Here is a 14,827-nt window from a genome sequence, read left to right as displayed (position 1 = left end):
CCTTCATTATTTTAGTCATATTATACCCTTCATTGTATTTAACCTTATTTTTTGTATACAAATAGGGTTTTTTTTTTTTCTAAAAATTTGGATATAATTTCTTCTAATAGATCAAAATATATCCTGAATCTAGCACTAGGCTTTTTTCTAATCTCCAGCCTGAGCACATTCTCTGCACCCCCCCTTTTATTTCTTCTTTCTTTTTCCAACCAACTTATCATATCAATTCCTTTTTTAGAATTTTTATTTTAATTTTCATCTTTACAGTCATATTCCATCCCTTCACCATGTTTACCCTTATTTTTGTATATATGTAAGTTTTTCTTTCTTTAAAATTTTGGGAGGTAGTTTCTTCTAAGAGACCAAAATACACCCCAAATCAAATCAGTGGCTCTGTTCTATTCACCAGTCTAATATATATTTTTAAATTTCTTTTTACCCCCTTTCTTCTCCCCTGGTTTGGGGTTTCCTTTGATTTGGTCAGCATACATTTTTCTGGGGTCTTTGCCACCCTTTTAGTATTTTATTCTCTCATTCATATATTCTTATCTAGATAAAATGACAAGGCAGAAAAAATTCGCACCAAAAAAAAAGGAACAAGAGGCAATACCAACAGCTAGGGACCTAACCAATATGGCCACTGGTAATATGTTAGATCTAGAGTTCAGAATGACAATTCTCAAGGTGCTAGCTAGGTTCAAAAAAGGTATGGAGGATATTAGAGAAACCCTGTCTAGAGAAAAAAAAAGCCCTTTCTGGAGAAATAGCCAAATCTAACCAGGTTGAAATTTAAAAAGGACTTAATGAGGTGCAATCAAGAATGGAGGCTCTCTCTGCTAGGATAAATGAGCCAGAAGAGAGAATTAGTGATATAGAAGACCAAATGATGGAGAATAAAGAAGCTGAGCAAAAGAGAGACAACTACTGGACCACGAGGGGAGAATTTGAGAGGTAAGTGATACTATAAGATGAAACAATATTAGAATAATTGGGATTCCAGAAAAAGAAGAAAGAGAGAGGGGGCAAAAGGTATATTGGAGAAAATTATAATAGAGAATTTCCCTAATATGGGAAAGGAAACAAGCATTAAAATCCAGGAGGCACACAGAATCCCCATCAAAATTAATAAAAATAGGTCCACACCCCGTCATCTAATAGTAAAACATACAAGTTTTAGTGACAAAGAGAAAATCCTGAAAGCAGCTCGGGACAAGAAGTCTGTAACATATAATGGTAGAAATATTAGATTGGCAGCAGACTTACCCACAGAGACCTCTGGGCCAGAAAGAACTAGCATGATATATTCAGGGCACTAAAGGAGAAAAATATGCTGCCAAGAATACTATATGCAGCTAAGCTATCATTGAAAATAGGAGAGATAAAAAGCTTCCAGGACGAACAAAAACTAAAAGAATTTGCAAACATCCTATCAGCCCTACAGGATATACTGAAAGAGGTCCTCTAAGCAAAGAGACAGCCCAAAAGTAGTAGACCAGAACAAAACAGTAACAGTCACCTTACAAGCAATACAAGAAGGAAATAAAGGCCTTAAATGGCACACTGGACCAGATGGACATCACATATATATCAGAACATTCCATCCCAAAGCAATAGAATACACATTCTTCTCTAGTACACATGGAACATTCTCCAGAATAGATCACATCCTGGGTCACAAATCAGGTGTCAACTGGTACCAAAAGATTGGGATCATTCCCTGCATATTTTCAGACCACAATGCTCTGAAGCTAGAACTCAATCACAAGAGGAAAGTTGGAAAGATCTCAAATACATGGAGGCTAAAGAGCATCCTACTGAAGAATGAATGGGTCAGCCAGGAAATTAAGAACTGAAAAAATTCAAGGAAACAAATGATAATGAAAACACAACTGTTCAAAATCTGTAGAACACAGCAAAGGCAATCCTAACAGGAAAGTATACGGCAATACAATCCTTTCTCAAGAAATAAGAAAGGTCTCAAGTACACAACTTAACCCTATACCTAAAGGAGCTGGAAAAAGAACAGCAGATAAAGTCTAAAAGTCTCTAGACAGGGTTTCTCTAATATCCTCCATGCCTTTTTTGAGCCTAGCTAGCACCTTGAGAAGAGAAATAATAAAGATGAGAGCAGAAATCAATAAAATAGAAACCAAAAGAATAGGAGAACACATCGACGAAACTTGGAGCTGGTTCTCTGAAAGAATAAGATTGATAAACTCATGGCCAGACTTATCAAAATAAAAACAGAAAGGATCCAAAGTAATAAAATCATGAATGAAAGCGGAGAGATCACAACCAACACCAAAGTAATACAAACAATTATAAGAACATATTATAAACAACTATACACCGGCAAATTTGACAAGCTGGAAGAAATGGATGCATTCGTAGACACATAGAAACCATACAAACTGAACCAGGAAGAAACAGAAAACCTGAACAGACCCATAGCCAGTAAGGAGATTGAAGCAGTCATCAAAAATCTCCCAACAGGGGTGCTGGGTAGTTCAGTGGGTTAAAGCCTCTGCCTTCAGCTCAGGTCATGATCCTAGGGTCCTGGGATCAATCCCTGCATCTGGCTCTCTGCTCTGCGGGGAGCCTGCTTCCTCCTCTCTCACTGCCTGCCTCTCTGCCTACTTGTGATCTCTGTCAAATAAATAAATAAATATTAAAAAAAAAAAAATCTCCTAACAAACAAGAGCTGAGGGCCAGATGGCTTTCCAGGAGAATTCTACCAAATATTTAAAGAAGAATTAACACCTATTCTCCTGAAACTGTTCCAAAAAATAGAAATGGAAGGAAAGCATCCAAACTCATTTTATAAGGCCAGCATTATCTTGATCCCAAAACCAGACAAAGAACACAACAAAAAGGAGAATTATAGACCAATATCCTTGATGAAAATGGATGCAAAAATTCTCACCAAAATACTAGCCAATAGGATCCAGCAGTACCTTAAAAGGATTATTCACCATGATGAAATGGGATTTATGACTGGGCTGCAAGGTTGGTTCAACAACCACAAATCAATCAATGTGATACAATACCTTAATAAAAGAAAGAACAAGAAACATATGATACTCTCAACAGGTGCAGAAAAAGCAGTTGACAAAGTACAGCATTGTTTCCTTTTTTTTAAGATTTTATTTATTTGAGAGAGAGAGGGAATAAAAGAGAGAGAGAGAGCATGATACAAGAGAGGACAGGGAGAAGCAGACTCCCTGCTGAGCAGGCAGCCTGATGTGGGACTTGATCCCAGGATTCCTGGATCATGACCCGAAACAAAGACAGTTGCTTAAACAGCTGAGCCACCAAGGTGCCCAGTACGGCAGCCTTTCTTTTTACTTTTTCTTTTTTTTTTTTTATGTATTTATTTGACAGACAGAGATCACAAGTAGGCAGAGAGGCAGGTAGAGAGAGAGAGAAGGAAGCAGGCTCCCTGCTGAGCAGAGAGCCTGATGCGGGCTCGATCCCAGGACCCTGGGATCATGACCTGAGCCGAAGGCAGAGGCTTTAACCCACTGAGCCCCCCAGGTGCCCCAACGGCATCCTTTTTTGATCAAAACTCTTCACAGTATAGGGATAGAAGGTACATACCTCAATATCATCAAAGCAATCTATGAATATCATTCTCAATGGGGAAAAACAGAGAGCTTTTCTCCTAAGGTCAGGAACACAGCAGGGATGTCTACTATCACCACTAATATTCAACATAGTACTAGCAGTCCTAGCCTCAGCAATCAGAAAACAAAAAGGAATAAAAAGCATCTGAACTGGCAAAGAAAAGTCAACTCTTTGCAGATGGTATGATTCTTTATGTGGAAAACCCAAAAGACTCCACTCCAAAACTCCAGAACTCATACAGGAATTCAATAAAGTGACAGGATAGAAAATCAATGCACAGAAATCAGTTGCATTTCTATATACAAACAACAAGACAGAAAAAAGAGAAGTTAAGGAATCGATCCCATTTAAAATTGCACCCAAAATTATACCTAGGAATTAACCTAACCACAGAGGCAAAGAGTCTGTACTCAGAAAACTATGAAGTATTCATGAAAGAAATTGAGGAAGACACAAAGAAATGGAAAAGCTTTCCATGCTCATGGATTGGAAGAACAAACATTGTGAAAATGTCTATGCTACCTAAAGCAATCTATACATTTAATGCAATCTCCATCAAAATACCATTAATTTTTTTCAGAGAAATGGAACAAATAATTTAAAAATTTATGTGAAACCAGAAAAGACCCTGAACAGCCAGAGGAATGTTGAAAAAGAAAGCCAAAGTTGGCAGTATCACAATTCTAGACTTCAAGCACTATTACAAAGCTGTCATCATCAAGACAGTATGGTACTGGCACTAAAACAGACACATAGATCAGTGGAACAGAGTAGAAAGCCTAGAGACAGACCCTCAACTCTATGGTCAACTAATCTTTGACAACGCAGGAAAGAATGTCCAATGAAAAAAAGACAGTCTCTTCAACAAATGGTGTTTGGAAAATTGGACAGCCATATGCAGAAAAATGAAGCTGGATCATGTCCTTACACCACACACAAAAATAGACTCAAATTGGATGAAAGACTTCAGTGTAAGACAGGAATCCATCCAAATCCTTGAGAACAGAGGCAGGAACCTCTTCAACCTCAGCTTTAGCAACTTTTTCCTAGAAACACTGCCAAAGGCAAAGGAAGCAAGGGCACAAATGAACTGTTGGGACTTCAACAAGATCCAAAGCTTTTGCCCAGCAAAGGAAATAGTCAACAAAACCAGAAGATAATTGACAGAATGGGAGAAGATATTCACAAATAACAAATCAGATAAAGGGCTAGTATCCAAAATCTGTAAAGAACTTAAAAACTCAACACCCGAAGAACAAATAATCTAATCAAGAAATAGGCAGACGACCTGAACAGACATTTCTTGAAAAAACACATCCAGATGGCCAACAGACACATGAAAAAATGCTCAACATCACTGGGCATCAGGGAAATACAAATCAAAACCACAGTGAGATACCTCATACCAGTCAGAATGGCTAAAATTAAGTCACAAAATGACAGAATATGGTGCAGATGTGAAGAAAGGGGAACTCTCCTACACTGCTGGTGGGAATGCAAGCTGGTACAGCTTTACTCTGGAAAACAACATGGAGGTTCCTCACAAAGTTGAAAATAGAGCTACCCTACCCAGCAATCGCACTACTTGGTATTTATACTAAAGATACAAATGTAGCGATCCGAAGGTGCACATGCACCTGAATGTTTATAGCAGCAATGTCCACAATAGCCAAATATGGAAATAACCTAGATGTCCATCAATAGATGAATGGATAAAGAAGATGTGGTATATACATACAATGGAATACTATGCAACCATCAAAATGAAATCTTGCCACTTGCATGGGTGGAACTAGAGGGTATTATGCTGAGTGAAAGAAGTCACTCAGAGAAAGACAGTTATCATATGCTCTCCCTGAAATGAGGAATTTGAGAGGCAAAGTAGGGGGCTTGGGGGGTAGGGAAGGAAAAAATGAAACAAGATGGGATCGGGAGGGAGACAAAGCATAAGAGACTCTTAATCTCACAAAACAAACTGAGGGTTCCTAGGAGGGTGGGGGGTATGGAGAAAATGGTTGGGTTATGGACATCAGGGAGGGTATGTGAAATGGTGAGTGCTGTGAAGTGTGTAAGGCTGACTATTTACAGACCTGTACCCCTTGGGCAAATAATACATTATATGTTAATAAAAATAATTAATAAAAAAAGTTAAGTGACAGATGGCTAACACAAAAGCTCTACAATCCTGTTTATACTCAGCTGAAATGTATATTAAGGCAAAAGAAACTGATGACAGAAGTTGGGACAACTATATTACCTTTGGGGGCAAAGCAAAGAAGGAGAAACATGGAGCTGAAGTGCATTATTTGCTTCCGAGATGCTGGTTGTCTAAGTCGGCTCAGGCTGCTATAACAAACTACCATAGATGGAGTGATATGACAACAAACAGTTATTTATTTTTTTTAAAGATTTTGTTTATTTATTTGACAGACAGAGATCACAAGTAGGCAGAGAGGCAGGCAGAGAGAGAGGAGGAAGCAGGCTCCCCACCGAGCAGAGAGCCCGATGTGGGGCTCGATCCCAGGACCCTGGGATCATGACCTGAGCCGAAGGCAGAGGCTTTAACCCACTGAGCTACCCAGGCGCCCCAACAAACAGTTATTTTTCACAATTCTAGAGGCTGCAAGTCCAAGAGGAAGGCACTGGCAGATTCAGCGTCTTTTGAGAGCCCACTTCCTGGTACAGAAACGGCCATAATCTAGATATACCCTCACATGGAGGAAGGGGTGAAGGAGCTATCTGGGGTCTCCTTTATAAGGGTATTACTCCCCCTCATGATGTAATTATCTGCCAAAGGTCCTACTTCCTAATATCATCACATTGGGGGTTAGGATTTCAACATATGAATTCTGGTGGGATGTAAAAATTTAGTCCTTAACACTGGTCATGTTCTATTTTGTGACCCAGCTGCCAGTTACATGGCTATGTTCACTTCATAATTACTCACCAAGCTATTGATTTGCGTACTGTTCTGTATGTAGGTCATACTTCAAGAAGAATTTATTAAGAATTTTAAATGATACCATCATATAAAATTATTCCTCCTTTAAATGGGAAATGTATATGTGTATCTTAATTAATGTAATAAGCCACTCTCTGGGTAAATGTTCCCACCACAAAAAAGAAACCATAATTACAGAGCAGGATGGAAACTAAGGCTATACTGTGATCATACTGCAACATACAGATGTACCAAATCAACACTTTACTCATCTCAAACTTATATGATGTTATGTAATCAATTATATCTCAATTTAAAAATTTTAATAACATTGAACTCCAAATACTAAAAAAAAAAAAAAAAAAGAAAGAAAGAAATGAAGCAGCCCTATGAGGTAATAAGTACTGTTATTATTTCATTTTATATAAATGAGGAAACTGAGATATATAGAAATAAAATTACTTGCTCAAGCTCCTACAAGCAGTAAGTGGTAAAGATTTGACTGGAACCTGGGCAGTCTGGCACCAGAGCCCCATTAAGAACACATTCCTTGGGGCTCCTGGATGGCTCAGTGGGTTAAAGCCTCTGCCTTGGGCTCAGGTTATGATCCCAGGGTCCTGGAATCGAGCCCTGCGTCAAGCTCTCTGCTCCTCAGGGAGCCTGCTTCTTCCCCTCTCTCTGCCTGCCTCTCTGCCTACTTGTGATCTCTCTCTCTGTCAAATAAATAAAATCTTTAAAAAAAAAAAAAAAAAAGAAGAACACATTCCTTTTTGAACTAGTACTTAGGGCTTATGTGGAACATTTCTTCTTGGGTATTTAAAGAGCTTTGAAAAAACACGATACGTTAATTATATTGCAACCGAAAATAATAATATTTAAAGAAATAAAAGTTAAAAAATAAAGAGTGTTGAAACATGACTCTGAGTTAGATCTAAACCAGAAGCATGGACACATCAGGAGCAGTGACTTCGTGACTATCAATCATGCACTACTGGTTTCTGAAATCAGGCCTTCAGAGGCAACAAATTTGCTTTACTTTGTCCAAAAGAGTTGGGGTGACTATTGAGAACCCTGTCAACTGTCTTTTCCTTTTATCCATTTGTGTAAGATGTTTTACGTACTCCAGATGTCATTCGTACTCATTTTCTACACCTTTGGAATTCCAAGTTTTGAATTAGAAATAAAACCCAAGCATTTTTTAGAAAGACAAAAACTTAAGGATAACACTCTTCGGAGGGCTTTTCCATTAAGTGTGTTCAAATTCTTTACAGATTACCACAAACACCCTACTTCTACTTCTTAGTTTACATGGTTTTTTACTCCTCATGATTTACAGAATGCTAGTGCTTAGAATTTTATATGGTAAAAACAATGGAGATCAGATCTATTATACCACCAGAAGAACACACTCTCTTCCCTTTCTCTCATTTCTAGCCCAACTTGAAAATAAGAAAATTAAAAAAGACTTAATGTAATTCTGTTTTATAAGGGAGCTATCTTGAAGATTCTTGTTTTAGACAGTTTGGCAGAGGAGCTCTGTTTCGCATATATTACAATCAAATAAGGAACACATTAGTGATAAAGGCATTTGTGTTAAGTCTCAGTGTGTATCAGCATTTGGGCTAAGAGTCAAGCAAAATAAATATAAGTTTCAGCTCTATGGCTGATATTATGTGTATAAATATAGGTCAACCCATAATATTGTTCTTGAATGATAACATTTATAACATTTATTACTTGATCAATAGAATTGGTTCACACATATGATGAACAAGTAGTTGTTACTATCAGTTGATTCAAGTTTAACAAAAACGGGCCTTTTGCAATTTTGGGTTTCAGTTAATTCAATTGACTAATCCTTACATCTAACAAGAAAATCAATACCTCTGTAATAATTAGCTTAGGGTTTTGGGGATTCTCTACTTCTGGGCAGCTGAATGGGGTTCTACCTGAAATAATTACTGCTAGAACTACTATCAGTTTTCTTGCAAAATCAAGTCAATTCATCTATAGTATTTTTAAGTCTCTGTTCTCTGAAATCTGTTAAACAATGCCAGGATTGAAAATACCCATTACATTTCTATGCTTTTTTTCTGTCCAAATTTCAAGATTTGGAAAATTTACAGTGAGATGAGCTATGCATTCATTTTCCTGATATAGCATGAGAAAAATAAAATAACTCCCACATATCTTTCTCTATCCAAGATGACAGGCAATCTCAAAAAAGTTTAAATACTCTAAGCATTTGAAAATATTCCATAGGGTAAAATCAAAATTTTTTCAGAGACTGTTTAAAAAAAAAAAAAATGGCTCTGCAAGTGACTTTTCCTTCCCTTCCTGCATTTTACAAAATTAAAATTCCAGATCAGCGGCTAAGAAAAGACATTCCAAAGAAAATGCAGTGATTGTCCTGGTAGATTTACTCCCTCGATAGCTCTCTATTATTCTTAGCACCGAATTTCCGTAGACACTAAAACTTCAGTATTTTATCACAGTTGCCCTGTTCTCTGAATACTTTGTGGTTCATGCACTTTAAAGAGCTGTGTGTTACTTATATCCATGGTATTTAGAGATTTCAATTTATAGGACACTTTTTGGGAGGAAAATGATTCTTTCATTTAGTAAATAAGAAGAGGCACCTAGGTGGCTTAGCTGGTTTAGCATCTGCCTTTGGACCAGGTCATGGCCCCAGGGTCCTGGGATGGAGCCCCTATCAGGCTCCCTGCTCAGTGAGGAGTCTGTTTTTCCCTCTCTCTCTCTAGCCCCTTTCTCTCACTCCTGCTCTCTCTGTCTGTATTTCAAATAAATAAATAAAATCTTTTAAAAAAAGAAAATAAGAAGAAGAAAGGTTAAATAAATTAATGACTGGGAAGCCATTGATAAAATTCCTACTTAACCAATGAGAACAAGGTACTTATATAAACAGAAAACCAATTGCAAACACTTTCTTCATGGCTGGGTGACTTCAGATTTTGATGACTCTGCTCCTCCTGGAAAGCACTGGAGAACTGAAGATTAGCAGCTGATAATACCCTACCACTTATTTTGTGAATCAGAAGGACAAGAGTGAGCAAAAATGTAAGGTGAGCAACCACCTGAGTCATAATGAAAACAGACAAGTATACTACTAATATAAAACAAAATTTCATATATGTGAACCAAAAGACTACTGTTGGTACTTATTAATGAGAAGCTTCCATATTAAGTTCAGACCACATTTCTTTAAAAAGAAATCTGGTCTCATGTTCATTTATGATTTTCCTAGTGATGGTTCACATTTCCCAGGTCTTCAGCTATATTAAGAGCCAAGAGAATGTCTCAGATACTCTAACAGTATCAAGATTCTCAAAGTCTAAAGTCAAATGGCGGTGGCACAGACACTACCTCACAGAACTGTAAAGGGAAATAAATGATATATATAATTCATTCATTCAATACATGTTAGCCTTCTCCTTGTCGTAAATGTCCATCTAAGCCTTGTTGTCATAGACAAGTGAGTACCAGCAGTTGAAACAAAGCATATAGGTATTGAACTTGAAAAGAATTTACTGAAGCCCTACTATGTGCTAGCATGGGTGTGATAGCTATATTATAGGCTCATAAAGCAACATTCTATGCTAGCTAGCACATATTACACACGATGAAAATTAAAAAGCACATGGAAGAATGTGGGGTCATTACTTTCTAGTGGCATATAGTTTTGTAATCCTTTCATTTTCTTCTGTCTCCAACTGTATGATAACACTTGCAGCACGTTATGGAAGGAGTCAGAGACTCGGTCCTCTAAGTCACATAAGGGCAGGACTAATCGCTTCAGTAAACATTATTCAAATAATGTTTCATGTCAACCAATGTTTCACTGTCTGGTGCACTCCCCCTTTTTTATTCCCTCCTGTCTCTCAGAACTTTGGAAGCACAGCATCTGAAATAAAATCTGGAGGCACCTACAAGCCTTTCACCTGAAATGGGTAAGCCATTGTATACTCCAAGTGGATGTAAAACAGGATTTACATCTACGGCTGCCATGTAAAGGTGTTGGCTTATCACCACTGAGCAGGAAAAAGGCAGTTCTTGACCGGGAAAAATCAGCACCTTACACAATCTCCCTACAAAGACAGAGATTACCTTAGGATCGGAGGTCAGCAGTTTGAAAGCTTGATACACTTGAGCTTCCTTTACGCCACCACCAAGATCCAAGAAGTTGGCTGGCTTCCCACCATTCAGGAAGATAATGTCACAAGTAGCCATGGCTAGTCCAGCACCGTTCACTAGGAAATGTAAATGGCACACAAGACAGGATGAATTTAGCAACACGAAAGGGCGCATGAACCATTTCCTTCCCTCATCACACCAAAGAGAGCCCTGTCTCTCCCAGGTCAATCTGTCCTGCCTGGAACCAGGTAAATTCATGGACTTTTAGAACAAATCAGGAAATGTGCACACGAAGCATAAACAAAACAAAAAAACCTGGGAATATGAAGACAGGTTTGTTGAGAAGCTAAATCAATCTGGGAAACAGATCAAAGGAGAAGGGTTTACATCATTAATTTGGGCTAGTAGAAGAGGGAGTTTTGGGTTCTGGAAAAAACAACAGAACTCAAGAGAACCAAGGAAGGCTGCAAGAAGTTGCTTGCGTCTGTGAATTTCCTTCTTTAAATATCCTCAAGAGACCGGAGTAAAAAATGGAATTTGTTGAATTTTTGGCTTGCTGAGAATATGATCTTTTGAATGTAGCATCCCTCTGGGGTTGAGCCACGGGGGTCCCCACTTCAATAGGGCTCCATACTTTTCTACACTCAGTGCAACCATGCGTATAATAGGTTAATGTGGATTAACTTAGAAAACAAATGAATAAATGATAGCATCAAAATAATAGTCTTATCCCTCTGTTCCTTCTCCAAATTAATAAAAGAAAAGTTCACTAGTAACCTGATCACTAAAACTAGAACTGAAATGTGCTTACTCGTAGGGGCTTTTTTTTTTTTTTTTAAGAAAAAAAGAAGAAAATAAATAAAGAGTTTTAACACTGCAATTCTTATTTTCCAGAGCTGAGTTTTATTGACCAATTGTACTTCTTTAGCTTCTTATACTTAATTACATGAAATTATTTTCCTCAGGTTAGAAAGGGAAAAAAATAAAAAAGCAGACCTCCTGAACACAGCAGAAACTCTCAAGGTAAAATATACTTCACTTTTTCTGACCCTTGAATTCCCCAGACAAGCCTGTGAACTATGACTAATTTAATTAAGTTCGGGTGACTACAACAAAAACGGTTTATATACGATCTTAAAACAATTTGAAATGTGTTAATCGTCGCTTTTGAGGCTGCTAACTTGGTCAAATCATGCATACTCCCACAGAGGCTACAAAGAATCTGTATTTAATTTGTTCTAAACACACTATTATATCATTCTCCTTTCTAAATGCCTACAAATATTGAGAGCACATTAGCTTATCAAGATCAGAACAATGTGAGTGATCTGGTACATTACAGTTATTACTCCAATACAAAGCAAGAGCTTTTGGTTATCACTTGTAATTAGATGTCATTTTCTATTGTATGGCTCAGCAGACTACTGGATGAGGTCTGTTCAATTCTGAATATAATAATCCTGTTGGTTTAATGAGCTACAAATCTTTTTTATTTTAATTCCATTAAGATTAAGACCTCAGTTTCCAGTGCAATGAATTGGTTCCACCAGAAACATAGATGTGTATAAATCTTAGCTCTGTAAGCTGTGGACAATAACAGAAATTGTATTGCCTCTATAGGCTCATTCTTATCTCAGCTGAATAAGCCATTTTCACAAATTTAGATGAGTATGATAAAATCAATTGTTTTATTAATAAACTGGATAATGGATTAAACATTTTATCATTTGGTTATTATAAAAGCTGAAACTACAGTATAATGATTCAAGTATATGTTCTCTTCTACTTCCTCTGAGAAATTTTATCTTAAAACCAAATTTCAAAAGACTTCCTAGCATATTAACTCTGATTGGAGCAGCAAGGTTTTTGATTTTTATTAAGCAAAATTTAACTGAGATGTTTTAAAATAGTATTTCTCAGCTGGGGTGATTTTGCTTACCGGAAGATATTTGCTAGTGCTTCATGGCATCTCTGGTTGTAACAATGGGGGGGGGGGTGTCCCAGTGGCGCATAAAGATCAGGGACACTGCCAAATATCTCACAATGTATAGGCCAGCCTTTCATTGTAAAGAGTTTTCCCACCCCAATTGTCAATAGCGTCAGACTTGAGAAACCCTGCTTTAAACCAGTGACCACCGGGCAAAATGAACATTGGGAAGAAACTCAGAAACTGTTTCCCAAGACTTTTGGGCTATAGAAACTCCTATTTCCACTGGCTACTGGGAAATACCATTTCAGAAAGGTTCAGAAATCTGGACTACTTAAAATTCTACAAAAATCCACAAATCATGCTTTTGATAGAACTACATTCTTACCAAAGCAGGCAATGTTCCCATCCAGTCCTATATATTTTAGATCATATTTGGCAGCTTCGTTTTCAATGGGTTCATTCTCTGATTTGTCATCCATGGCAAATATGTCCTTTTGTCGGAATTCTGCATTGTCATCAAAGTTTATCTTTGCATCAAAACAGACAACTAAATAAGGGGGAAAAAAGGCACAAACATGAATATCTCTTAAGGTTATACAAATTAGTTCCCTAGGCTGGCAGGCAGAGAAGAAAGAAAAATAAGATTCTGTCATTTTTCTCTCAGGAGAGGGACAGGAGAAGCTGTTACAGCTTTCTTGATTTTAAGCTTTAGGGCTACAAGGACAAATATGGTGGCATACACCCTGTTCTCATTACATTCTAAAAAAGAGCACAGTAATCTATACCTGTTGGTCTCTGTTTAATAAAATAATAATATAAGTTGTGGTCACCCATGCAAAGTTATAGGCTGTCAAAAAAATAAATAAAAGCTATAGACTGCCACATCTACATACAGCTTTGATTTGCCATTTTTATTACATTTCTTACTTTTAGTATGTAACCACTAATCATCGCTTTTACCTTTTGTGCAAAGAGAAACTAGATAATAATGCTTAAACCCACTGTCCTCCTTTGTCCTTCTGATGCTACAAAGAGAAATTTCTATTTAATCAGTATCCTCACTAATATTTCTGTAAGATTCAATGCAAAGAACACCAGGTTAGAATCAAAAGTTTTTTATTTGATCCTTAACTAACTCTGTAACTTGATAAAAAAAAAATAATAATAATAACCTACTTCCTCTTTGGGTCTCAGTTTTCTTATTTAGAAAATGGAAAAAAACAATCCCTAAACTGATGGATATACTTAACTTTGGGGTCAGCTCAAACTAGGACCGTCAACCTGATGTGTGCACGATATGACTCTTTTGATCCAAGTTATAGAACACTAAGAGACAGACAGATGAGACATGGTAGAAGGTGGCCAGGCATTACCTGGCACTCCTGTCTCTAGTCTCTGGTGCAGGTAGAAATCTCCCACTCTCTCAATGGCCAAGAGCACTGGACACAGTTGAAAATAACCAAGTGATACAGATGCACTGAAGGGAGAGCGTTTTCTTTGGTTTACAAGATATCTCCTATATGAACTGCCAGGGAGAGACTGCAGTGAGGAGGGGTGATATGCAGGTTTCTGGGATCTGACCCCGTTTATTATATCCCTTTGGGGATTAGTTGTCCACAATGACATTCCATTCTAACCTTCACTTACTCTACTTCGGATATTGATAGGGATCTTTGACTTAGACTTTAGAGAAATGACCCATTCTCCTCCTGCATGGCTGAAAGGCACCTTCTTCTTTGAAGAGAAGCAACTTGGAATAATTCATTCAAGAGCAATGACCATGGTCTGTTAATCCCATTTGCTTACAGTGACGAGAAAATACTGTCACATTACAACATCCTAGAATTACACACCCTTTCTAGAGATTTTATACAAGGGACTCTCTACCACAAAAATGAGGCACTTTGGTACAAATCTATGCAGAACTGGCATTTTAACATCTAAGAATACTTAGCATAAATAAAAACCCAAACCACAAATTATTTAAAGTAGCACTGACTGGCAAGAGAGGATCTTATATAGAAGTTAATGTCTGCCAGAGTCCTTAGTCTTGCCACAAAATGTCCAACCACTTTACTCACACACTGTGAACACACGGAGCAAATGAGTAATTACTGTCCAGAATACTGCAATCTTAATGATGGAATCCTACAATTACCAAAGGAATTGGCCAACGTTTT

At 37.5% G+C, this 14,827-nt stretch overlaps 1 protein-coding gene across 2 annotated transcripts in view; it reads right to left on the bottom strand.

Moving 5' to 3' along the window:
* Nucleotides 1-14,827, bottom strand: part of SUCLG2 (succinate-CoA ligase GDP-forming subunit beta) — a 267,081-nt gene that overhangs the window by 93,889 nt on the left and 158,365 nt on the right. For both annotated transcript variants that reach the window (XM_004738325.3, XM_013053676.2), the window contains exons 8-9: nucleotides 13,033-13,194; nucleotides 10,691-10,833 (exon numbers count right to left, since the gene is read on the bottom strand). In XM_004738325.3, coding sequence (XP_004738382.1) covers nucleotides 10,691-10,833; nucleotides 13,033-13,194 — 305 coding nt within the window. The remainder of the gene's footprint in view (nucleotides 1-10,690; nucleotides 10,834-13,032; nucleotides 13,195-14,827) is intronic.

This window comes from Mustela putorius, unplaced genomic scaffold (assembly GCF_011764305.1).
Source record: "Mustela putorius furo isolate JIRA1106 unplaced genomic scaffold, ASM1176430v1.1 tig00000095_pilon_pilon_pilon, whole genome shotgun sequence".
Lineage (NCBI taxonomy): Eukaryota > Metazoa > Chordata > Mammalia > Carnivora > Mustelidae > Mustela > Mustela putorius.
This window is presented reverse-complemented; position numbering and strand designations above follow the sequence as displayed.